Below are 26,079 nucleotides of genomic sequence, written 5' to 3'. Positions count from 1 at the left end.
AAATATATTTTTTTAAAAAATACATATTTTAGACTAAAATACAACGTATTTATATAAAATACCATGTATTTTGGACAAAAATACTGGATATCCGTATATAAATACCGGATATCCATGAAAAATCGAATATCCGTTTTTAAATTTAGTATTATTTGTATCTGTATATGAATATAATACATGTTATCCGGGAAAAAAACGGATATTCGTTATCCGTTTTAAAATTTAACACTATCTGTATTTGTATCCGTATCTGTTTTATCCGCTATTTTACTATCTGTATCCGTATCCGTTTGTCTGGATATTCGTTTTTTTGGAGCGGATTCGAATACGAATGCGGATATCCGCGGATAATAATCTCAGGGCTATGTGTTTATATTCTTAATGATGTGCACACGTATCTTAGTTTGGTTTTTTTTTTTAATTGGACTAGTTGTGAGAGAAACTTGCCAAAGTAGAGCCTTATAATTTCGTTTTTGATTAATCTGGCACGGTTTGGTTGCCTACCTGACTGACAAAATTATAGATAAACAGAAAACTTGGAAATCAAAGCACGAAAGCATATGTTGTAATAGTAATTTTTCTGCAGATATAATAACAATACTAATATATAGTTACAAGAATAAATTAATGTTTTGCACATAATTGCGGCATAAAAGAAGTTGCGTAAACTTGCGTGTTTTACAAGGCCTTGATCTCCTTTATGCGAATGTCTTATCCGTTTCCCTAACAATATTTAGCTGAGGTTTGGTTGGAAAACTAATCGGCAGCTTCCATCAAAAAAAATAATCTAATGACGTTGGATTTAACAACAAAATATTTAACGTTGAAATTAATCAAAGTTTAAATGGAAGAGACATAAGAGAAAATTCTGTATGGTTTTTATTTTATTTTAAGGTATATATACTTCGATAACATCACGCTTAGAAAATCTTATACGTAAAATTTCACAACTAATACTAAAATAGATCGAATGAAGAAACGTATCTGAAAATAATAAGTATGTTTGATTGCATTTGAATGCATCGTTCTTAATTATATTGATTGTTAGTTTTTGGTGGACGAGATAAAACATAGGCTTTCGATTCTAATTGATATATGCCAACTTTTTTTGAATTGTTAGTCATGTCATCAAACTGTATTTCATTAACTTCATTGAAAGTTCAGAATGTCAACTACAGTATATCATCTGCTCTGTTTTCATTCTCATTCAGCTTTTGTAACTATGTTAAAAAAAAAAAGCATATTCTTGTTAGTGTAAACATTACTTTCTTTTTAAATTAGTGTATATCACCTCAAGGCTCAAACCTTGAAAACTGTATTTTCATTTATCCTTGAAATGGTACGTGAAGACCAATTTTGTAATAAGAAGAGAATCAATTACCACCATAGGTTGCTTTCGCAGTTTGTTCAATGCCCCTGTATACAACATATATAGAAAAAAAATGAGAAAACATCAAAGTAAGCAGTAAACGGTTTTGTGGTTCTTAGCATTTACGTAACAAGTTTAATTAAGGATGAAAAAATTTGTTTGGTTCACTTAAAATTTGTTGCGTATATAGTTAAGATCAAGTTAACACTATTTATTTTATTTAATAATAATACAGAGTAAAGTTTACATTTTGTAAAACGCAACAGTCCCAGTATTGATGATAGAGAGCATCTTCATCTGGATGTAACAAGGAATTGAGGAATTTAGGAAACACACAGCAGCTATAAACGAATCTAAAAATCTGTATGTGCAAAAAATATATCTCTCTCTAATCAAATCGCTTTTTTATGTTTTTTATATCCTCTCCGATGATTTGCATTTTCTAATCCTTATCAACATTTCATTCTCTTTTCTTTTTCCTCTTCCTCCTTCCATCACCTCACAACACTGTCTCCTCGGTGCCTATCAACAAACACAAAAAAATAAAGAACTCAAAAACTCACTCAAAACTGTTATACATCAATATAAGGAAATTAAAACACTAAGCAAGTAGTACCTTGTTCCAATACTCAGGATCCATCTTCATTGAAGTCACTAGTATCCTCTTCACTTTGGTAAACTCAGAATGCTCAGTATTATTTTCGCAAAGACCAAAATTCTTATCCGCTACGCTATACCTAGTTTTCGTCCCATAGAACCTTACATCTTCTGCACCATCCATGAAATAAGTGACGGGACGCTGACACGGATCAGGTGGCAACGACCGAGTGTTGAACACGAATGGTCCATCACTCGAAGACCGCCAAGTTTTGAATGTCTGCAACGGCGTAGTCAGCTCCTTAGCGGTCAAGAAGTAACTGTAGATCTGAATGGAGTACCCCCAAGAGATTGATATGGACCATTGACGCTTTCCTTCATGGCAATTAATCTGTTGGAGTATTCGGTTCTGGTCTAAGGAATAAGGTTTCATAAGGTTCTGTAACGACTCAATCGGGTTTTTGTTAGGAAACATTGGGTCTAAGTAAACTAGGTGATGCAGCGATACAAGCGGTGTCAATGGATGCGCCGATAGATACCCGTATGGATCTCCTTTTATGTCAAGCTGCCAAACAAAGAATGGTGTGAGTCCAAAGTCCAAACATTACAAGCAGATATTGAAATTTCCTTTTGAGACACAACACGTGATCGTAGTAGTAATAATGACACGCACATCTGCTTAAAAGAAAATAAACAATATAATCTTAGAAACAGAGATATAATTAACAATAAGAGCTTAGCTGAAACGATATATTTCTAGATTTAAACAAACAAAGATGATCACTAGTAGCCATGAGCCCATGATTAAAAGCTTTGTATCCGAATCCGAACGTAGACAGAATCATGTGCTCCACCAGTAAAACTATTAAGAAATATTTTTCTACCACATACATCACATGGACCACAACTAGAACCATTCATCTAATACAGGGAAAATAAAAAAACGGTGGGAGAGAAATATCTCAAGCAATTGACTAACAACAGTACTAATTACTATACACTAAGCTCTAACTTTTCAATTTGATTAATAAATAAACGTACCATATAAGTCAAATTTTAGAGGGAAAAAAAACAAAAAAGAGTATAAATGTCTCCAGTTGGGTGACTATATTTCCTTTTTTGGTCTACATTCAATTAATCAACACTCCTAAATTCTTTTTTTTTTTAGCACTAACACAATAAGCTAAGTGATAATTACGTCTAACCCCCTTTTGTAATTAGCACCTTTCGAATTTGTCGGGGCTCCAAAATAAAAAACAAAACGAGAAACAAAACGGTTTCGACACGTGTATACACAAACAAACCAAAAAAACCAATGGAAGAAGGGACACGTGTACAACAACAAAACGTACCTGATGAAAACCGCGTTCTTCGGTGAACGGAACGCCGATCTCGCTAACGCAAGCCGCGATTCTCTGATCAGAGCCGTAAAAGTAGAAATACCGTTGGAGACAACCGTCCATCGCGTTAGCCAAACGCGCCGCTAACGGATGGCTGATAGCGAAACCGCCGCCGCCAAACGCCATGTCGTACGCGTGCATCACGTCTTGCTCGACGCTCTCCGAGTTACCTCCGATGTACCACATCTGCTCGTGGTCGTATTTGGATAGAACCTTGACGAGATTCTCCGTGAAGAAGACGGTGTCGTCGTCCCCCATGACGAACCACCGCACATCCGGCAGATTTAGTCTGTAACTATCCCAGATTATGCGAGCGATTCGAACGGCGGCTCTCGAGCTTGAGAATTTGAATCGAGTCCAGCCTGGATCGGAAACTCGAATCGGGATTGAGAATCTGACGTCGGAGTGGTTTTGAGGGAGGTTCACCGGTTTGTCAAGCCAGACGAAGCCACGCGTCGTCGAGTTACGCCACCATAAGGATGTGTACTGGCTCCGATCGATCCAGGTCTCAGCAGCTCCGGCGATGCAGAAGAGGATGTGAGAGACATTGAGCGGTCCGATTGATCCGGTAGGAGAGAGAGCTATGGATTTCTGAGGAACGGTGGTGAATCGGAGACCGTAGGTGGTGGAATAATCTCGAGGGGAAGAGGATAAAAAAGTGGCGCGGAGGACGAGAGAGACGGAGACGACGAGGCAAGCGATGACGGAGAAGCGTATGAAAAGCACGAGGTAGTCACGTGGACGCTCCGGCATGAAGAAGAAACTTGAAAACTTCAGAGCCTCGTCTCCGCCGCCGCGATTCGTTTTCATTTTTTTTTTGGGTTCGAGGAGAGAAGAAAGAGGATAAATCACTCCGGCGTGAGAGAGTGGATCTTAGTCATCATCACCGGAGATTGCTTAATTTTTACGGGGATAATAACCTCAGGCCTTCGCGGCGGGAACGGAGTTTTTGTTTGAAATTTACGAAGTTACCCCCACGGTGGCTGGGACTAATTTTTTTTGTTTTTTTTTTAATTTATTTATTTTTAGTAGCTAAATTAGTTTTTTTTGTTTTTCCCTTTTTGGAGTGACAAAGCTCTGTGTTGATAGGGATGACAGATATTATATGAGAGAAGAAGAAGAGGTAGACACGTGAAACACAAATTACGGAGATGTCCCCCGGTTCAGTCAACCATGTCACGACTAATTCGAAATATATTTGTTTAATAGATTGTTTTAAATCCATTATAGAATAATGTTGTTAACTAACTTACTAAGATTCTGAATTTCCTAGTTTTTTTTTTTTTTTTTGGAAAATTGAAAATAAAACAGAAATAATTAAATTATTGTCCATTTATGTATTCTTCTATATTTATGTTTGATCAAATATGCTTTAGTATCATTTAAACTCATCTTCATATTTCTAAATTTTTTACATAATTATTAAAAAAAATCCCAAAAAAACCATTGATTTCTAAACAAATTTTAGAAAATATATTTAACGCAAAAAAAAATAGAAATTTAAATAAAATTTCTATAAATTAATAATGTTGGGATCATAATATTTTATTAATTTATAGTAATATCTAATTTTTATAGAACATATAAAATGTAGAATGTGTATTAACTTTGTAGATCATATTTTATCCATTCAATACAACAACAAAAAGGACATATTTTAGACCTTATAAGGAATCTAATGTCTTCTTCATTAATTTCTCAAAAAAATTGATATTTAATTATAGACTGTATAGATGGACAATAATTCAATTATTTATCTTTTATTTCTAATTTTTTTTTTTTTAAATATAAAAACTAGAAAAATACTACATATGATTGTGGACCTATTATGAAATAATTTTTTAATGTGCATGAAAAAAACTCACTGTATTTGTCGAAAAAAAAATGAAATTCCCATTTAGTTGGAATAAAAAAAAAAATCATTTTAGTTAAGGAATTTTAGGTTGTTTACACCTCTATATAAACTTTGTCGTATCTTGTAAAAATTTTGCCTTATAAATATTTTGTGTTCTTTAACTTTCATCATTTGTAGTATCATTTCATTCTGTAATGGAGAACACGTATTTGTAGAGCTTAGATCGTGATAACTAATAAGCACACATCTTTGGGTGATTATAATTGAAACAGAGATATAATAATGTTAATTAAGGATACATGCTCTGATGCATTAGGCCTAAATAACATTCACACGTCGATGCAAGCTAAGTCGTCCAGTGTTTTTTTTTTGGGTAAACATGTTAAGAAAGTCGTCGAATTTTTTTTTTTTTTTTTAACAAAATGAAGAACGTGTCTTCTTATTTCTTAACGTGCAAAACGAGGGAGGGGCCGAGTCACAAAATGGATTGGTGAAATCGTCTACAGATGTTATCGTTTAAATATTACCTTACTGACTTGGGGCTAAACCGACAGAGAGTTCGTCGTCTCTATACGTCCACCAAAGTACTATCATGTGTATTTTTTTTTATGTGTTAATGTACATAAAGAAAGACTATGAATATTGAAACTTTCTCTAGTTTATGACGATCCTCGATAGATAGTGTTTGGAAAAAGAAATGTAAGACTTCACACCTCTACCTCCCGATCAGTCCTTTCTCCATCCACGTATTCGAACTCCTCATAAATTTACCTTCGAAACTAATTTGGAGAGTTTGAAGATCAAACTATGCAAGCCAACTACGCTCCTCTGAAACCTATTTTTCCTTTTGAAAAACTCGTAAAATTTACCTTACTGATATATCATCGTTTTTGTGGTTTTTAACCATGATATAAAAAGTCTTTTAGAGTTTTTTAATTTATTTTCCAGGATGTTTTTGAGTCTTTGCAGGTTTTCTAGGACTTTGGCACAAAAAGAGCAAAGTGGAGCAATTTGGATCATTTTGGAGCATAAATTTCGAAGAATCAATTTGGACTTGGATCAAAACAAGGGCATCGATTGACACCACTTAGGAGCATCGGTCGACACCCTCTTCAGCAGATGAAGAATCACAAATTTGGAAGTTTCACAAAGTTGCCCGAAGTTTTCTATATTTGCAACATAAGTCACTGATGTGTTTTAGGACATATAAATAATATTTTTATTTTTTGCAAACCCTTAAGTTTTATTCTAGCAAGTTATTTTCTGCAACCTTTTTGAGAGAAGAGATATTGAGAGCTTTTGGGAGAGAGATCTGAACTCCTTCGAGAGAAGAATTCCTCAACTCCTTCTTTTACTTTTGATATATATTGCTTATTATTCAGAAAAGATGTTTTGGTCTTCATTGATTATGTCTGAGTAGTTTGCTTATTAGGTTCAGGATTTTTCACAGGGATTTTATGATTTATTAGATATGTTTATTTAGGATTCATTATCTTTCTAGATCTTCATCATAGGTTGTTCTTCATATTAATCCTTGATTGACCATCTAGAATTAATAACCTAGGAAAATAAATTGATATGAGAATATAATTAATTTTCCTGATTAAAACATTTGATGAGCAAAATTACTTTCTGCAAAGAGATTTGATTTAGTAATTTTGTGAACTTATCTAAACTTGATTTTAAAGCTGATTTTAACCTAGAATTTTGCAAAGAGATTTGGATTTTCTGGTTTTAAATTTAGATAATATTTGCAGTGAGAACTGATTTATTTTACAGAAGAGTTTAGAGTTCTAGATATGATTTTAATTGCTTGAATCCTAATTTATTGATTGATTTAATATTTCTTAATTTCCTGAGAAATTCCCTAGACCTAATTTTTTGATCCTTGAATTTTCACAGCTTTTATTTAATATTTTGCATTGTTTATTTTAATTCAAATTAATTTGTTTAGCTTAATTATAAAACTCTATAATTTATTGTGTAGTCTTGAGTCCTTGTGGAATTCGACCCCTAAGTACTATAATGATCTCTTAATTTGAGAGAGTAGCTCTAGGGTTTAATTTGAGCTTATCAAATTTTGGCGCCGTTGTCGGGGACTCTTTGATCTACCATTAGATTTAAGTTTTTAATTTCGTCTAAATTTTCTTTTTATTTTCTACTTACACGTTTTTGTTTTTATTCTCTTTGGTGTTTCAGGTAAATGCCTAATAAGCCTAACACAAGGAGCAACAAGACTAGTCCTACTGTGAAGCTTACGAACCAAGAGTTGGGAAAACTTGAGTGTGACAACCGAAAAGCAGCCAAATCCTTGAAGATGGTAATACAATCATTTTGATTCGTGATGAGGATGGTGCTTTAAGGGATCAAGAGGGCCACTTGCGCAATGAACAGGGCCAAAAGCTTGATGCAGAAGGGAATGCTATTGCTGAGGTTGTTGTTGGCGACGAGCAAGCTGTTGTTGTCGATGGTGTCGATCGACACCAACTGGGTATCGATCGACACCCCCTTCCTGCAGACGGACGTGGAGCTGCAAACCACGTTAATAATCCGGTTCAAAAATAGGAGAACAACCGAGACTTGATCAGGACCATTGCTGACTACAACCGGGCTGATCTTGTGTATGAGAACCGGTCTGCTACTGTTCCTCCTCCATTCCAGAGGAATGATTTTGAGTTGAAACCTGCATACTTTCAACTAGTTGGGCAGAGACCTTTCTCTAACCTGCCCAATGAGAAGCTTTTGGACCACATTGAGCATTTTGAGGATCTTGTGACCAGTATCAAGGCTAATGGAGTGAGTGAGGATTACATCTTCTGCAAGCTTTTCCCTTACTCACTTGCAGGAGAGGCATCTCAGTGGTTGAAGCAGTTACCAGCTGGATCTTTGGTATCTTGGCAACAAGCCAAGGTGGCCTTCCTCAACTATTTCTATGATGATGCAATGTCACATGAGCTGAGAGTCAAGCTGTCCTCTTTCAAGCAAAAACCTGATGAAGCTTTCAAGGCAGCTTGGGTGAGATTTAAGGCTTATCAGAGGGACTGTCCACACCATGGTTTTTCCAGAAGATGCTGAAGCTTTGATTGAAAATTTGGCTTCCAGCAATAGCACTAAGAGGGTATATGCTGAAAGGAAGAGATTGCATGGAGGATTTGATGCAAACCAGCTTGCTTCAGTCAATGCTAAGCTAGATTCAGTGCATAATCTTCTTGTGGGTAAGAAATCGGTTGCTGCTGAAGTTGAGACATTTGAGCCACCACCTGAGACAGGGAATGAAGAAGCAGATTTCAACTTTGTCTATGGAAATCAGGGTCAGAGATTCGGTAATCAACAAAGCAACAGACCTTATAGTGGGAACTTTTCAGGCTATACTCCCAAACCGGATTACCAGAAGCAGCAACAGAACAATGGTTATACTAGAACCTATGGGAACTCATCTTATCAGTCTCTTCCTCCACAGACTTCTTCCGAGAATAAGATGGAAGCCATGCTAGAGCAACTTTTGCAAGGTCAGGAGAATTTGACTGTGACATTCAATGGGAAGATTGACAATGTTTACACAGAGCTTACTGGAAGAATTGATGCATTGAATGTCCATGTTAAGAAGCTAGAGAATCAGGTTGCGCAGACTGATGGGTCTGTGAAGAGACAAGAGGGTTTTCTTCCTGGAAGAACGGAGACAAACCCCAAACATGCTTGCAATGCCATATCAATGAGAGATGAGAATGATGGTGAAATTGTTTCTGCAGAAAAAGGATAGCAATCGGCCAAACCCGAGTCGGAAAATTCAACGTCAGATGATGGTGTCGATCGACACCCTTCTCAGACAGAACTCGAAACTGCAAAATCTCAGGTTCCAGCTGCTGAAAAGGTGTACCAACCGAAGATTCCTTTTCCTAAGCCAAGAAGGTCCAAGTAGGAGCTTGAGGAAGCTAGATGCAAGGCAATGATGGATAAGATGATGATTGAGATGCCTTTGATTGATGCCGTAAAGCTTTCACCACCACTAAAGCGCTATGTGAAGAGAATGGTATCAAATGGTTTGAGCCCTGAGGAAGGAGCTTTGCTAACTAAGGATGTCAGTGCAATTCTGCTGAACCAGCCTCCACAGGGGAAGAAAGAGAAGAAGCAAGAGGTAGTTGTCTCTGAAAAAGTGAGTGCAATGATCCAGAGTAGGATTGCAAAGAAGTTACCAGATCCTGGAAGCTTTGTACTTGATTGCTCTATCTCCACAGGAAGGTTTGCTCATTCACTTTGTGATCTTGGCTCTAGCATCAACTTGATGCCACATTCTGTTGCTCTAAGACTTAGGATGACAGAATTCAAGCCAACTAGATTATCTCTTATCTTAGCTGATAGATGTCAGAGAATTCCTGAAGGTGTCTTAGAGGATATTCCAATTAAGGTTGGAAACTTCATGATTTCCACTGACTTTGTGGTGCTGAAGTATGATAAAGAGCCTAAAGACCCTCTCATCTTAGGAAGATCTTTCTTGGCTACAGCTGGTGTCGTCATAGATGTGCAGAAGGGACACATAACACTGAATGTGGAGGGTTTAAGTATGAACTTTGAGATGCATAAGCTGAGGAGAGCTCCTACCATTGATGGACAGACATTTTATGTTGAGAAGATTGCTGAGATAAGCTGCAAAGATTTTGCTACACGAGCAACAAGCTTAGTGTCGACCGACACCCTATCAGCATCGGTCGACACTCCTCCACATCCAAAACTGAACTTGTCCACAACTTATGCTCCAAGTCAGACAACTGTTCCCAAACAGAAACCTCCCCACTCCACACTCTAGAGTTCTCAGGTAAGGCCAAGGTATGCATTTTCTTCACCCAAACCCCCTCCTATCATCAATAAGAATTTCAAAGATACAAAAACTGTTTTGCAGTTAATCAAGCCACGAGATTATCGTAGAGCGCTTGTTTCTTCTGTTGATGATTTTGCAGGACATAAGAGAAGCAAACCCATCCCTAAATCCTCATGTTCTTGGTAGACCTCACTCTTCTACTGCTTATACACCACCTTGGATGAAGAGGACATTATCTCGAAAGTATACATTGCCATGTTCTGCTCCACCTTATGCATGAGCTTCAACACAGTCAAGCTAATGACTGAAAACAAGCGCTTAGTGGGAGGCAACCCACTTCTAGGTTTTTTTTTTTCCTTTTGAGTCATTTTTATTTTTGCATTGAGTCAGTTTTTGTTTGATTTTTGTTTGAAATTATGAATTGTCTATCTATCATGTTGCTTTTAACTTGTGTTTGAGTGCTTCTTAACAGAATAATTATCCAAAGATTGATCCATCAACACAACTATCTGCAACTAACAAGGAGTTTCGGTCAACAAAACACCATTCGTGATGAGTGTCGATCGACACTAACATGGTGTCGGTCGACACCGTTGGGTAACCCGAGAACAGTTCATCTTTTCATTACAATTTTCAATACGTTTTTGTTTCTTTTTGCTTTCCTCTTACTTGAAAACACTGGGGACAATGTTGTTTAAGTCCGGGGGAGGTTATCTACTAACTACATTTTTGTTTTTGAGTTTCAGTTGTGTCAGTCAAAACCATAAAGTTTGAGTCAAATTATTCTCTTGGTTAATGATTTCTCTTATTTGGCTAACACTCTAATGATTATTTGTTTATGCTTGATCTCAGAACTGAAGCTTAGAAAGACTATGAACCTTATCAACAATCCCGAAAGCCCTTATTCAATGGATATATGATTGATCTAACGTTGTCTCAACTTTTATAAGGATTTTAACCGGACTTAATCTCTTACTTTGGGGTTGGAAATCAGTGGACTAGACTTCTTCTTCGGGCCATACAAGACAGTGCAATTTTTCAAAGTATGTCTCCCTTCTCTCTTCTCTTTAGTACTTTAAAAAGAAAGATCAGGAAAAAAAAATAAGAAGAGAATAAAAGATGAGATGATTTTGATCAGTTTAGAGAGGTAGGTAAATTACATGTGACCTCATTATTCTACTCTTGAGTCAAATGATCACACAAAGCTTGGAAGCGAGGGGTAGGTAAATTACCGATGACCCCGATATTCGCTTACATCTTTGATTTAAAATATATATATATATATAAAGATAGGAATAAATCAGCTCCTTTGAAGTGAGAAAAGGGAGAGGAAAGGAGATGTATGAAAAATGTCTTGGCTTGAAGAGAGTCCATATGCCACTGATTGATACACCAAGGTAAGAACTCACCTGTACTTGCTTTAATTTATGTAATGAGATAACAATGGAGATTTCAGATATTCCAAAGGATTGTGGGATTTGAGTAAGGAATGTTGATGCTTATCATGGTTAAGTATAAGAAGTAAGTTCTTGAGTTAGGTAAATGAAGAGTGCGAACAAGAATCATCATGCAATTGAGTGAGTTCCCAGTTTTCAAACCTTTTTCACAAGTCTAAGCTTATGTTTTGCTTGAGGAGCTATTAATTTTCCTTGGTATAGATATACTTTTTTCTTTTCCTTTTTCTTCAAGCAAAGAGTAATGTATTAGATTCATACGACAAACAAAATATGTTCAACAAATTTGGACGATTTGCATCGACGTCACGTGTGGATAGAAACAAGTTGTCCACATTGGTTTTCATCGACTGACATGAACATTTTGCTTAACGGGAACATCTGATAGAGTCAAGGGCGTTATACGAGCCCAATTAAAGGCCTCTTTTGCTTAGTAAGAATACTATCTCCTATTTGGGCTTCTCACTTTTCTCATTTCAGAATTTGCACTATATGTTTGTTACTTCATGCTTGTGGGGGGGTCTCATAAGTCATATCTTTGTATATCGCTCGATTTTGGTGCATATTGTTAGTGGCTTCTTCTATGCTCCAACTAAAAGTTAAAATATAGTTTTTCTTTTGGGTGCACGCATCTTAATATTTGGTTTGAACGTATAGGGCATCAAAGCCGTCGGGTACTAATCCTACTTCATCAATTGATGGAGAAATTGTCGCTAATGATCTTAGTCGGTTGCTACAGCCTACAATGGTGGTCTAAACAATTGATTGATTCCTATAGATTTACGTTATCGATCATGATAGATTTACATTTTACAGTGAATGCGCTAGGTCCCATCGTCCCAGGTTGTGAAGTTTAATTACGGAAAGAAATAATACTAGAAAATTGGTGATTATTAAAATAATGTGTCGTATCCTTGCATGTTGGGAAAATGTCATGGTGCATGCCGATTCCACGGCGATATATAAAATAGTTTACGTACACAAATGTCAAAAAGTAGACGCAATTAAAATAAATAACAGATTTATTTATTTACTATTATCTTTGAAGAATCAAAATATTAGACATCGTAGAATTATTAAATGTCTCAGGTTAATTTCAGAATCTTGGATTTGCATTGTGCAAGCCTCTTAAGATATCTTCAACATAGCATAGTCGACTGAATTTACAGGACACTAGCGTAGTTGGACGTATATATACTCGAGTGTTACTACATGAGAATTTTGCCTAAATCATAGCGCTACTAAAAATTTTACTATCTTTTCCAGTATCCGAGTCATCTGATTGGGATTTAAATAGAAATTAAAACCTTAGATGACTTAATTACTCTGTAGAACTCGACTAAATTCAAAATTAAATAACAAATGCGGAAACTTCCAATTATAAAAATGAGTACATTTTTCTTGGGTAGGGAGAACACATAGAAAGAAGTTTTCTTTGTCATGATTCGTGAGTCATGACTCATATGGAAAGAAGTTTCTAAGACAATTAATTTAAGGTTACGTGTACAAACTAGTACGAAATAATTTTAGTCTCTCCTAATTGAATATTTAATGTAATCAACCAAACTGGCCAACTCTTATAATTAAACGAACCAGAAGAAAAAAAAACATGCATAACGTGTCGAGCGAGACCGGTCGAATTCGTGATGTGTTAGGTTTCGTGCCGGTGATCTCTTTGCTTTACAGGTTTGGCCAGAAACCTTTCTTTTTGACCGTCACGTGGCGGTAGTAGTGGTAGGTCTGTTTCGTGACAGCTATAAACATGCAACGTGTTCTAGTACATTTGGTTTGTCGTACTTTATAGCTGTCCCTAGCTTGGTGAGATTAGAACTGCTTTCCTTTATACCAAAGAGGACGTGTGTAAACATCCTATAGCTTATCAGAAAAATATCCAAGGGCCGATCCGATATTCTATTTATACTATTATAAAGAGAGACCAATTTGTTTCAATATTTGCATATTGTCACCATATTTGTAGGATGTTATCAATTGTTCCAGATTCCCATACACATAATGTAGGTGATGATCAAGAACTTGTAATGTGGTTTTTTCATAATTAATTATTGTTAGATTTTCAAAAGATTTTTTTTTTTTAATTCATGATAATCGAAACCATAATGTTCTTGCTGAACTAGAAACAAATTTTATATTTATAATTTAGTTAAGATTTTAAAATAAATACCAAATTCTTATTCAGTCAATGCATATACATTAATTTACTATGGGTAGAGTTAAATGTTCATCTAAGGGATCCAAATTGTGATAGTTTAAGATTCATTGTATATATAAATTCCTACCGTTTTAAAACATATGGTGTTGTAATTGATAATAAAAATATAGTACGAGGACTTGAAGAACAAATAGAGAAAATTAGTGAGAGAGCCGTATGCGTGTAATTGATGGAAACGTGGAGAAGCGCCGAAATCAAGTCATGGAGAAGTCACCGAGGAAGCATCTTACAGTATCCACGTCAGACCAAACACGTGTCGTTCAAACCTCGTCTTGGAGGCTTTTTAAGTTTAAACAAAAAAAAAAAACAAGACAAGATACTTTTTTTGGCAGGAGTCCTCCAGTTTTCAGAGTTCGTTCTCTTTACTACAGTAGGTACAAAGTGAAGGGCGCGTGTTTCGAACTCTCTCTCACGGGCTTACGCATTACGTAGACGCATTTAATTTTTTTTACATCACAGCTGGATACGATGGAGTTAGTGTGGTGTGGTGTGGTGTGGTGCAGATGCAACAACATTAATTATCACAAAAAATCTAAAATAGAAAGTTTTGAGAAATAATGATTTTGTTTCTCTCTTGTTATGGGTTTTACAATTTTACTTTGTTTTTTTTTGGTAGTTGTTGTTGTGTGACGTTCTGATCAAGAACAAGAACTTGATTGAAATTATTAACGTATTTGATTATCATGACTAGATATCTGTTGAGTGATTTCACTAAAATATTGATGTGAAAACAAAATTATAGTTTGCTGATTTTTTTGGCAAAGCATTTGTAATTAATTCACGTAAGTACCTACAATTATCTGCTTTGTAAAATGAGACTTTTCGTCATATTTGTTTTTTTGTTTTGTTTATAGTAGTATAATTTTTTCTAATGTAATTAGTATATCTTTGTACTTAAACGTTAGTATTCATGAACTGGTATGATAATCAAAAATCGATACAGAAGGTTTTGGATTTTTGGTTAAAATTTTACGAGGCCAAAAAGACTCAACTGTTTAGCTAGATTCTTCTCCACTCGTGATCGATGATGATCTTAGGAAACCTTCTCTTTAAGGATTCCTTTGTATATATATATATATATATATATATATATATAAACCAGAATAATAAATAAGAAGTGGAAGATATCTAAAAACAATTTATTTATGACAAGAGAGATATTTTGTAGACCAGTCTCTATACTAATACTATATACTAGTATGTCTCTTCGGATTCAAGATTAATTGGGTTTTTTTCCTTTACAATATACGAAAAGACGACTACGTACGTGTGTTTTAAAATAGACGTGATCGAAGACACCTCTTCGTGAACTGTGCGAATCGGTGATGTGAAGTGAAACCAAGCACAAGTGGGAGGGCGAACATTACCACGTGTCGACTATGCAACACATATATCGACTAAGCAAACACAAGCACAAGCATAGAAGGAATCATGCATGAACAAATAAAAAATCTTTTAATCAATCAGTACGAAACCAAAATATCTCGAGCATTTTTCGTTGTAAACCAATATCTATAAGCATGGGACAATGCGTGGGAATGAGATGAAACATTTGTAATCAAATGATGTAATCATGCATTAGATCATTTGTCAATAGTTAATGGAGTACTATATAATATCTGAGCAAAAACTAAAAATTTTGAATTTGTGAATACCCATATTGGTATATTTCACACCCGCTATAACCTTCTCACATTTTTTTCCACTTTTTATAACTTTTACGGATCTACTACTGCCTACTGGTTAGTTCATTGAGTTAGGTTGTGAATTTATGATCGTTTATCAAAAACATTAACACCAAACGGAAAAAAGAATTAGAAGTATAACTAGCTTCAAATTTACATCCGTTGAAATATTTTAACCCACAAAAGTACGTAAGCTATATATATACTTTTTGTTTGTCTAAACATACATAATTAGATTGGCATGTGTGTGTGGGAAGTGAGATAAGAACAGACGACATTTCCTTGTCGGGATATTTTGGATCTTAATTCCTTGTTTATTCCTAAAACCAAAAATTATTCTGTCTATTTTGGATCTTAATATACCTATAAAATACTTTAGATATTATGTGTTCATGTACGGCGCGTTGTTTTTTCTGTAGCGAATTTATACTTGATGGTACGACCAGGGACATCGTTTCTGTTACAAATCGAAACGATTTAATCATACTTGAAAACTAGAGTTCAAAACATTATAATGTTTCTGATCATGTTTATGAGAGATGATATGAATGGTATAGTGATATTACTAGCTAGATTCTGTTGTTAAAATAGAAAATAATTACGGCCTTGAATGATTGGTTGATACGTTTCAGACCGGACAAATATCGAACCAGTCCGCTATTTTTTTACCATTTATACATTTGTTTGATATATTCCATACTAACTTCGGACCAAATATAGACCAATAAAACACATGTTAGTATAAAGTGAACATTAACTACATACAAAAATATAACTATCTATATACATTTTTTTGGTCTGCTTTAAGGATTTGAATGATTGTACGATATGGTGTAGACCGGATAATGCATATTAATATTTTGGTATGCAAAACATTAGACTGTAGTATGGAGAATAATAGTATAGAGTTTATAATAGTATGCAACTTTTGAGGAGTAAAATAAAAATGCAGACTAACTCTGAATTTACTAATAGTATGGAAATGTATGCTTAAATGCATACTAGACTTTGAATGGTTGTATAGTCTATTCTGGACCGGACTAAAATTGGACTAGTCCACATTTAATTTATCATTCACCATTGCGTATTAGTACGCATTGTTGCATACTAAAAATCTCCATACTAATATGCATCTGAACATACAACTTCATACTATTGTAAATTCATAGTTAGTCTCCATTTTTCATTTTACTTCCCAAACACTCTATACTATTATAAATTCCATACTAGTTTTCTTTATACTACAGTCTAAAATATTAGTATACATAGTTCGGTCTACACCATGGTCTACACCATACCATATAACCATTCAAAGCCTTAGTATGAAGAGTTTTAATATGCATTGTATATGTAATGGTGAATAATAAATAATAAATTAACCGTAGACTAGTGTAATTTTTGTCCAATGGATCGGGAGTAAATTATACAACTATTCAAAGCTTAAAAATACTTCATACTCCAGTATATAGTTTAGCATACTAAATTATTAATACGTATTGTTTAATATAGAGTGAATAGACCAACTATATATGTTTAGTGATAGTAGGTTACCTATATATCATTTTGTTTTTTCATTAGTCATTGGTATTGAAGATTCTGTTATAGTGTCAGTGTTCTAAAATCAACCTCACAATACGAAAAAAATATACTAATTTTATTTTCTCTTATCAGATCTACTCAGGTTAAGTTGAGATCCTACAAGGATTTACAAAAGAAGATATATTAATATAAAGGGAAATATGACTAAAATGTTAATTAGATTATGATTTAAAGACTATAAGATTTTTACAGTTGTATTTTTTAATTATAAAATAAGTAAAGTCACATAGTTTTAGATCGTTACCGTTAAGCTGTGTCGATCTCTGATTGGGCCACGTTAACGGCGTATCCAAAAGAAAGATAAACACGTGTTATAAATCGGAAAGAGAGAGAGAATAAAAAAGAAGAACGGACGGTTTAGATTGTATCTAGGAACCAGGAAAATGGTTACGTCACACCAAATGGTACGTGTCGGATCCTGCCCGTTAATGGTTACGGTCAGCAACTCCCACCCTGCCCGTTAATTACGTGTAACGAAAAAAAAAAAATTTGTTTGTTCTTTTCTTCTGCTTCACCTTAAAATCAAACCTTTTGTATATTTAAAAAATCCCATTCCATTTCCTCTATAATATCTCTCTCTCTCTCTTCTCTTTCTCACTGATTGATTTTGATCTCTGCAAATTTGGAGAACCAAGTTTTTTGCTGTGATATTATTAGTGTTTTTTTTTTTTTTTTAGAAGAAGAAGAAGAGCGAAATGGCTGGGATTTGTTGTGGTGTTGTTGGTGAGACTGAACCAGCGGCACCTGTTGATTCAACTACTCGTGCTTCGTTAAGACGGAGGTTAGATCTACTCCCTTCGATCAAGATTGTTGCTGACTCCGCCGTCGCTCCTCCGCTTGAGAGTTCCCGTAAACGGCAGAAACGCGAGACAGTGTTACATGCCCCTCCCCGAACTCTAGATCTGGAAACTAATGTGAGGAGTGATAGAAACAACAACAACAAGGTTGTTACGAATTCGAATTCTGTTACGGAAGTAGCAGAGAGCTGTTTCTTCTCCGATGTGCCTAAGATCGGTACGACGTCGGTTTGTGGTAGGAGGAGAGATATGGAAGACGCTGTTTCGGTTCATCCTTCGTTTCTTCAACGCAACTCCCAGAATCTTCATTTCTACGGTGTCTTTGACGGCCATGGCTGCTCTCATGTACGTTATTTTACACCCTTCTCTTTCAACTTCTTAATTTCCTCTTTCACGTCTGTTTAGTTTCTAATTATGGTTTTTTTTTTTTTTTTTTAGGTTGCGGAGAAGTGTAGAGAAAGGTTGCATGATATTGTGAAGGAGGAGGCTGGAGTTATGGCTTCCGACGAACAGTGGAAGGAGACGTTGGTGAAATGTTTTAAGAAAATGGACAAAGAAGTTAGCCAAGTTACGGGTGCTAATCGGAGTTTGAAGAACTCTTGTAGATGTGAATTGCAGTCTCCTCAGTGTGATGCTGTTGGATCTACCGCTGTTGTCTCTGTCGTTACGCCGGAGAAGATCGTTGTCTCTAACTGCGGTGACTCTCGCGCCGTGCTTTGCCGTAACGGCGTTGCCATCCCTCTCTCCGTTGATCACAAGGTAGTTATGAGTAAATATGTGTATAATGGATTGGTTAGTATATATGTAAACGAGTTCGTTTGGTTTCTAAAAGAGTGTTTTGTGTTGTTTTTTGAACAGCCGGATCGACCCGATGAATTGATTCGGATCCAGAAAGCGGGTGGGCGGGTTATTTATTGGGATGGAGCTAGGGTTCTTGGAGTTCTCGCCATGTCTAGAGCTATTGGTGAGTTTAGATCTTTCCTTGTGTGTTTTGCTTTTTTTGGAAAGCTAATTAATAAAACCTAAATCTGATTTGTTTTTGTTTTTTTATTTTTTTATTTTTAACAGGCGATAATTACTTGAAACCATATGTGATTCCGGATCCGGAGGTAACAGTGACGGATCGAACAGATGACGATGAGTGTTTGATCTTGGCAAGTGATGGACTATGGGACGTTGTGCCTAATGAGACGGCTTGTGGAGTAGCTCGCATGTGCCTTCGAGGTGCTGATGCGGCGGATGCTGAGGACTCTCACAACGCGTGCTCAGACGCGGCTTTGCTCTTGACGAAGTTGGCTTTAGCGAGACAGAGCGCCGATAACGTGAGCGTCGTGGTGGTTGACTTGAGAAAGAGGAGGAATAATAATAATAATCAGTCGTCGTCGTCTTAATTATAATTAGTGCTTTTAATTGTGGGTGTAGTAATTAGTATTAGAGGAAATTGTTACATAAGGCCTAATTGTAATTTTTTTCTTTATCATTTAAGGTTATTTTTTTAAAACGGTTCTTAATTCAGGCTGGGGAAGAAAAAGAGCTGTTTTAAGGCAAATTGCGTAATACTATATTTTTTAAAATAAAATTTCTTTTGGTTAAGTCATTAGTCATATTATATACGTGTATTGTTTTCTTTAGGTATCGTAAAGCATAAGATGTGTAAACAGTAATACGTTAAAGATCTAAACAAAGAAATTATTCGTATCTACTTGAATCTTACACACTTGCTGCTGTTGATTTTGAAATCCAAGCAGGTTTGGTACGAACCTCAACCAATCTCAAAGTTCATTACATACTTTTATATTTGTGATTAGCATGGGACACACTGGCGTGGCATAGCGTGTGTCACTTTTAGCGCATTCGATTTTGTTATTGTTAAATAAATATTCAAGGATAAATAATAGTGAAGTTAATTCTCGATTTTTTAAATTACGTTAAAGATATTGTTTTAAAATAATTTGGTGGAAGAAACTCAGCGGGAATATCAATGAAAACAAAAAAATACAATAATTTACTACTATTAGTTATTCTAAAATAGTAAAATTAATCAAGAAAATTAAGAGATTTGTCTGGCCAACATTATCGAATGCTTGATGTCAGTTAAGGTCGGGAATCAATTATTTTATTAAAACGGATTTTGATTAATTGACTAAAATAGTATCAACTAGGAAGAAATAAGGAAAAAGAAAATGATCTTCAAATTCTTTTATGACTTTATTAATATCAACTTGAACAAAAAAAGTAGTATATATTAAATCAACCCGCAACCGTCCATTACTTGCAACTTGTCAGTTGCCACAATGACCAAATAATCAAATATTTATTTTATGATCCAATCATGTTGTATATTAACTTGACAATAATGTTTATAAATTTATAATTGTCTGTTAGGCGTTAAATCATACGTTCGGTTACGTTTTTGTGTTCTTTTTTCGTTGTTTTTGCTATTATATGTTTTTGTGTCTTGCTAGGTTGATGAATGCGAGTCTTTAGACATGGACTAATCTTTTCATGTATTATTTGATTTTAAAAATCTTCTATTCAACCATCTTAATTCTTTGATTTTAGTAAAAACAACTGGTGTGTGTTAGTTTCAGACTTTCAGGCGTTTAGTTATCGGAATATAATTTGAACACAGTACAAGAACTACTGTGCTAACTCATTTTTTATAACCGCAGAAGCTCTTGCATAAGAAAGTGTAACGTTATCAGACCATACTACTAACTACGGTAACATTTATCCATCCCAACTGTATAATCCAGCACGGGCACAATTGGTCGAAGCTTGGAGATTTCACCATCAAAAGATAAGGCACTGCCAAGAATTATCAAGATTTGGACTTGCATAATGTTATACAATCATGGATTTTTTTTAGCTGTTGCCTGTTGGGTTCGTGGAAAGAGTGAGAGGGCAACACAATAAGAGTTGGGTTGAGTTGGGGGATTGAGAGGGACACAACACAAGTGGGATCTTAGATAAGATTATTATGCCTACTTGTGACAATCAAACAATGACACGCGTCTATTTGGTGTATGTGAGATTTGGTTTCCAAGATTTGATGTTGACCTATCTTTCTCAATTATTCTTTAACCTTTTTATTTCTTTCTCTATACATCATAATGTTGTTTCATTTTGTCCTATTAAATATTCTACTCATGTCTCCTAATGGTTCATACTTTTTAGTGTTGAAGAAGGCTATACATGACATCGTGAGTTCCTTGTGTTACATTAAAAAAATTAACAATTGAGTATACGTGATTTAACTTAAAATGTTGTTGCACGTGTTTGGAGCATAATGGAGGAACTTGTTCTTTTGATAATATTTGCTGAACGATGCAAGTACTACAGTACACATAAGTGAAATGCTCGGTAATGTTTTTTCTATTTTCCAAATCGTTTTACTAATAGTTTTATTCCAAACGACGAACAATTTTATAGAAAATGTTATTCTCCCATTGGAATCATATTCTGCATTCGGTATATGCTTAGAGATAGATAACATATCTTTTCTTACAATTTGGGTGACTTTGATATTAATTAACTCTTATAGAGAGACTTGAGCCTGGTTTAAGCCGAGGACGTGGATTGATGACCTCATGGATATTACGAGACCACTATTGTCAGAGAAAATATTGTATTTGATACTCGAAAATGTTTTATTTCTTACTAAATGATGTGATTGTCAACGATGGAAAAAAAATTGATGTCTTAAATAGTAAAAGAGAAATTTCGATATGGTAATAGTTAATTGAAGTAAAGAAAAAATAAATGTTCACGATCTACTAAAGTTGCTACATTAATACTGGAGAGTGAAGACTACCGAAGCAAATGCAAACTATAGAAGAACACCATATGCAGAAGATATGAACGTCGCATCTCCATCTTCATGATTTAAAAGGATCCCAGTAGGATAATGATGCAGTTTCATGGTGAAGATCATTAGCGCCAACGAGCAACCTTAAACTATTTTTAGGGTTTAAGGATTTTTCTATACATAGTTTTAGATGGGTTGTCCCAAAAAAAAAACATAGTTGTAGATGATGCTTCTATTTATAGTTTGATAGACTCTTTGGTGTTATCTTTCTTCTTGGTCGGTGGTCTTAGAATTTGACGTTCTATTTGAAGCTTTTGTTTTTCTCATTGTTCGGCAGCTTTAAACACACTGTAAGTCACAACCCTTGCTTGTTTATTCTTACAAGTTACAACCTGACTTGCTTCTCTTTTATGACAAGAAAAATGCATTGACTAGAGTTTTCTTGAACTCTCGGCTAAGCTGAATTCACGTTTATAAAATGTGTAGAAAATCAAATTAGAAAAACCAAAGAAACAACCACATATAACATATATTGCTCCACAAGAACTATATAATATTTTCGATTTATGAGCATATATACCTGATTGTTTGACAAAAAAAAAAAAAAAAAGAGCATACCTTATTAGGCTGAACATTCGGTAATTAGAGGTGTGCTCATAATTAACTTATAATATTTTTGAATTTTGGCTATTTTTTTTCCTCTTTTATATGGGGATTGGAGGATGCCATGCCATCAACGCTATGAATAAAATACCAATGCTATAAATAAAATTAGTCATTGTTTTTCTTCTTTCATAATCAAAACGAACGGAAATTACAAAACCTTGGCGAAACCAAAACAACACATAACTATAAAATTAAGTTTGGTAAGTTTCTCGCAAACTGCACTAAACCGTATTTTCTTTCCTGATTCAGTTGGGGGTTTTGAGTCTTTTGACTTTCGTTCAGATGTAGAAAAAAAGACAATAACTTTAGGGCCAAGCAAAGTAATATGATATAGTAAATAATTATCTTCCTAAACCATAACTAACGATCCATATATAAACAACCAGAAACGAAACTTTAGGGCCAAGCAATATTTGGGTTTCACTTCCTAACTTGCTACACACGAAATATAAATGGAACCATATCTTTTACGAGAACCGTCATCAATCCCATCAAAGATCTCTCATCCAGATCACCACTGGAAGAATTAGGGTTTACTGAATCACGCTCATCCAGTGAAGAATTTAACCCCGTCTCCCACAAAAATGCACCGACTGCAAATTCTTTTTTGCAAGACAAGTCACCGACATCTATTGGCAGACCATAGAGTTTGAGAAGTCGATCGACTTCTTCCTCCGACATAATCTCGTACTGTTCCTTCGTGTAATTCGGGTACTGAAGAGGCATTTGAAACGAAGACGATGACCAAGAAGAAAACAAGCTGGCGAATCGGTCGCGTTCGTTGTCCGACGATGAACTAGATTGGTTTTTCCCGACGACATCTAGATTTTGGACAGAGTCTTTGTGGGGATTTTGTAGTTCGTCACGGAAGATAATGCTGAGTTGTGAAACCTTCTTCATTTTTTTTCCGATGAAAATCTAAGATTTGAGCTTCTAGTTGAAGAAAAAATTACTTAAGCTAGTATATATGTAGCTTGAAAATAAATGGAAAATTTCTTTTGTAGACTAAATTTTAACAAAAGGAAAATTTCTTATTGTTATTCAATGATACCAAAATATCATAATTTACAATTCAAAGAATCTACTTACTACCATTTTGTTAATTATACGAAAAGAAGAGGAAAATTAACAAGATAATTTTAGAGAATAATGTAATTCATGGAAAAAACAAATGTTCAATATGATATATTTTGATTCCTCTCTTGAGAAGTTAAAACAAATTCACATAGTTTCCAAAGTCCCATTAAATAAAAAAAAAAACTCGTATCGCAAAAACCATTTTTTTTAAAGTGATGGTAAGTCACTTTTTAAAACCTTTCAACCTTAAATTGGTAGCATGCCTTATGTATTAAAGAGAAGTTGAACAACTTCTTATCTATTCGTACATAACCAAACCAACAAACAAAATGGTCAATAAACAAAAATCCATAACAAGAAAGACGAGAATGAGAAGAGTTTTAAGGTCTCATCAGACATTTCTTTCTAGGTAGGTCTTGGAGTGGCCCACTCAACCCTGAGGATGAGGTTGTCGTAACCATAGCCATTCAATTTGTTGATTGCTCGTTGAGCGTCTTCTCTGCTCACAAAGTTGACGAAACCAAATCCTCTGCTCACTCCAGTTTTCTGATCAATGGCCACGTAGACACGCGTGACAGCTCCAAACGGATGGAACAGCTCCATCAAGTCTGGTTCACGGGTATCTTCAGACAAGTTGGTTACACGCACAGAGTTCTCATCGTTCCTCCTCCTCATATCTGAACCAACAGTGCTTGCACCTGCTCTCATGCTAGGCGGAACATACGCAGCCTTGCCAGTTCCAGGCGCAGCGGATGTGGTAGATGATTCCCCTGTGGGTGGCTTGTCAACGAAGACATCGGTTGGTGCAGCTAGATCCTTGTAAGGGCATTTTGATGTCCAGTGATCTCCTTTCTTGTGGCATATCCTACACAACATGAGAACTGCACCTTTACCCAGCTGAGACAAACCGTCTCCTGTTGCCTTTGAATCATCCGCTTTGGTACCTGAATTATCACATCACATACCGTTTAGATCAGAGATTACCTAATAAGCAGTGAATTCTCCACCAAACAGTACTACATAGCCACAGAACTACTCATCTTTGAAATGATACAGTAATAGTTAGCCAAAAAATTAAAAACATAGCAACTTTAATCCTGCACTAGAAGTCCCCAATTAACACCATCTTCGATAGGATATGCAAACAGATAGTCATTCACAGTCAATCACATATGAATAGATTGATCAGGAAAGGCCTACTAACATTAACAAGGAACTTATTATTGAAACAGAGGGATCAGTTTTAAGAACACAAAAAGTAGACATTTCACAGGACAAAAAGCTTGAAGAATTAACAATCTAAACTAAAAGCTTCACATCATCAAATAAGATAATTATGTAAAGCTGTAACACATTTAGGTGTACAGTTAGCAGCCACAAAAGTGAGAGCACAATGTCAGCTCCTACTCAGGAATGGGACTACAAACAAGAATAAACTGCTATTGGTGACATACTGACCAATCACACAAAGAAGTAACCTCACGGCTAACATGTGATTCGCTAATTGGTCACCTCACTCCAATAGTCTTAGACTAAAACAAATAAGACTAATGAAATTAGATACGATCCCCAAGTTAGAACAGATCACAGACAGCATCTTTAAAGGTGAGTACTTTATCCTAGCAAAATTGATTTTTAATAATCCCACGAATCTCAAATGACCAGAATCATAATCATCAGAGAGTTAAGGAATTTTACCAGGAGCTCTGGGACGTTCGAGAAGAATCTCTTCGGTTGAGACCATAGTGAGATGGCTACCAGCCTCCTCATTAGCAGCGTCACCAAACTTAGGCCAGTTCCTCCGCTCCATGGCTCGTTTGTTGAGCCTCGCGGACGCTAGCTTACGGACACGTGACTTAGTCGTTATCTTGACCTTGTTCCCTTCATCATTGAATTTGTATTCGATCGTGGTCTTGAGACCGTTCTCGTCCGGGCCAATCACTTGCTTGGGAGGGAGCAGGAAATCCAAATCGTCGTCTTCGTCCATCTCCCCCCATCGGAACTTGCTTGTTTTCTGCTGCGTATCGATCGTCATCGTCTCTCGTTTTTGGGATTCAGATGCGCCGCTTTTGCCTCTCGGTTTAACCTAAAAATTGAAGAAGAAGAAGCTCTCTTTTAGGGTTTCGTCTCTTATCTCTGCGCTTCGTAACTCCGCCTTGTTAACTAAAACGCACCGTTTTTGATTTTTTTCCTCTTTTGCTCTGTTGGTACAGACCGAGTAGTAGTAATTTTGGTGACTTATTGGTCCCGTGATCGAATCTAACCCTCCTCTACAGTTTATGTTTTTTGGGCTTTTTATAATGGACTGATTTCACAAACAAGCCCACGTGTTTTTGTCTACCAAAAACAACTCTGCCTAAAAGACGTAAAGGAAGATATTGTAAGCTGAATCATTACCACACCTGTAAAAAGATTAAAAGAGTACGAGCCTCGCTACAACAGACGTTAGTAGTGATTGAGCAGCATTACAAGGAACCTTAAAGAGCAAAACACTATATTTCTGTCTGAGATTTTAACCTTGTATTTCTCTATTCAACTAACTAGGAACAAAGAGCCGTATCTGTAATCAGATAAGTGGCCTTATAATTACTAGCTAGTTGAAACAATCGCAGCTATTCTTGTCTTTCTAGTCCCAAAATGAGGCAATAACATCCGGTCCGTGTATGAGGAGTGTATTTTCTCAGTTTCTAATGTTCCAAGAATTTTCATCGTTGCAATCTGAAGAA

The 26,079-nt window shown here is 35.6% G+C and overlaps 4 protein-coding genes, 1 long non-coding RNA gene and 1 other non-coding gene across 6 annotated transcripts; 2 read left to right on the top strand and 4 right to left on the bottom strand.

Annotated features, from left to right (window-relative positions):
• Positions 1–1,559: 1,559 nt before the first annotated feature.
• LOC104764892 (uncharacterized) lies at positions 1,560–4,738 on the bottom strand. Its single transcript, XM_010488492.3, has 3 exons — positions 3,319–4,738; positions 1,986–2,531; positions 1,560–1,891 (listed from the first exon to the last, which is right to left on the bottom strand). Exons 1-3 carry the CDS (start codon positions 4,174–4,176, stop codon positions 1,784–1,786), a joined length of 1,512 nt encoding a protein of 503 aa, XP_010486794.2. The 5' UTR covers positions 4,177–4,738; the 3' UTR covers positions 1,560–1,783.
• A 3,435-nt stretch (positions 4,739–8,173) lies between these two features.
• LOC147920201 (small nucleolar RNA R71) lies at positions 8,174–8,280 on the bottom strand. The gene has a single exon (XR_015591935.1). It is a non-coding gene; the product is annotated as a small nucleolar RNA R71 (small nucleolar RNA).
• Positions 8,281–17,415: 9,135 nt separating this feature from the next.
• LOC104764891 (protein phosphatase 2C 37) lies at positions 17,416–19,395 on the top strand. Its single transcript, XM_010488491.3, has 4 exons — positions 17,416–18,147; positions 18,241–18,561; positions 18,661–18,766; positions 18,871–19,395. The coding sequence occupies exons 1-4, from the start codon at positions 17,701–17,703 to the stop codon at positions 19,191–19,193; spliced, it is 1,197 nt and encodes a 398-aa protein (XP_010486793.2). The 5' UTR covers positions 17,416–17,700; the 3' UTR covers positions 19,194–19,395.
• Positions 19,396–20,964: 1,569 nt separating this feature from the next.
• Positions 20,965–21,531, top strand: LOC147920200 (uncharacterized). Its single transcript, XR_015591420.1, has 2 exons — positions 20,965–21,165; positions 21,347–21,531. It is a non-coding gene; the product is annotated as an uncharacterized LOC147920200 (long non-coding RNA).
• Positions 21,532–22,711: 1,180 nt separating this feature from the next.
• Positions 22,712–23,235, bottom strand: LOC104767455 (uncharacterized). Its single transcript, XM_010491478.2, has one exon. The coding sequence runs from the start codon at positions 23,174–23,176 to the stop codon at positions 22,712–22,714; it is 465 nt and encodes a 154-aa protein (XP_010489780.2). The 5' UTR covers positions 23,177–23,235.
• Positions 23,236–23,591: 356 nt separating this feature from the next.
• LOC104764890 (uncharacterized) lies at positions 23,592–25,812 on the bottom strand. The gene is made up of 2 exons (XM_087502717.1): positions 25,052–25,812; positions 23,592–24,297 (listed from the first exon to the last, which is right to left on the bottom strand). The coding sequence occupies exons 1-2, from the start codon at positions 25,386–25,388 to the stop codon at positions 23,759–23,761; spliced, it is 876 nt and encodes a 291-aa protein (XP_087358843.1). The 5' UTR covers positions 25,389–25,812; the 3' UTR covers positions 23,592–23,758.
• Between the last annotated feature and the right edge of the window lie 267 nt (positions 25,813–26,079).

The sequence above is a fragment of the Camelina sativa genome, chromosome 19 (assembly GCF_030686135.1).
Source record: "Camelina sativa cultivar CO46 ecotype springtype chromosome 19, ASM3068613v1".
Taxonomy (NCBI): Eukaryota; Viridiplantae; Streptophyta; class Magnoliopsida; order Brassicales; family Brassicaceae; genus Camelina; species Camelina sativa.
This window is presented reverse-complemented; position numbering and strand designations above follow the sequence as displayed.

Coding starts and splice junctions, on each gene's coding strand:
- LOC104764892 (XM_010488492.3), bottom strand. CDS start 4,176: ATGAAAACGAATCGCGGCGGCGGAGACGAGGCTCTGAAGTTTTCAAGT. Junction 2,532..3,318: donor AAGAACGCGGTTTTCATCAG/GTACGTTTTGTT, acceptor TTTGTTTGGCAG/CTTGACATAAAAGGAGATCC. Junction 1,892..1,985: donor ATCCTGAGTATTGGAACAAG/GTACTACTTGCT, acceptor GTTTGTTGATAG/GCACCGAGGAGACAGTGTTG.
- LOC104764891 (XM_010488491.3), top strand. CDS start 17,701: ATGGCTGGGATTTGTTGTGGTGTTGTTGGTGAGACTGAACCAGCGGCA. Junction 18,148..18,240: donor ACGGCCATGGCTGCTCTCAT/GTACGTTATTTT, acceptor TTTTTTTTTTAG/GTTGCGGAGAAGTGTAGAGA. Junction 18,767..18,870: donor CGCCATGTCTAGAGCTATTG/GTGAGTTTAGAT, acceptor TATTTTTAACAG/GCGATAATTACTTGAAACCA.
- LOC104767455 (XM_010491478.2), bottom strand. CDS start 23,176: ATGAAGAAGGTTTCACAACTCAGCATTATCTTCCGTGACGAACTACAA.
- LOC104764890 (XM_087502717.1), bottom strand. CDS start 25,388: ATGACGATCGATACGCAGCAGAAAACAAGCAAGTTCCGATGGGGGGAG. Junction 24,298..25,051: donor CGAACGTCCCAGAGCTCCTG/GTAAAATTCCTT, acceptor GTGATAATTCAG/GTACCAAAGCGGATGATTCA.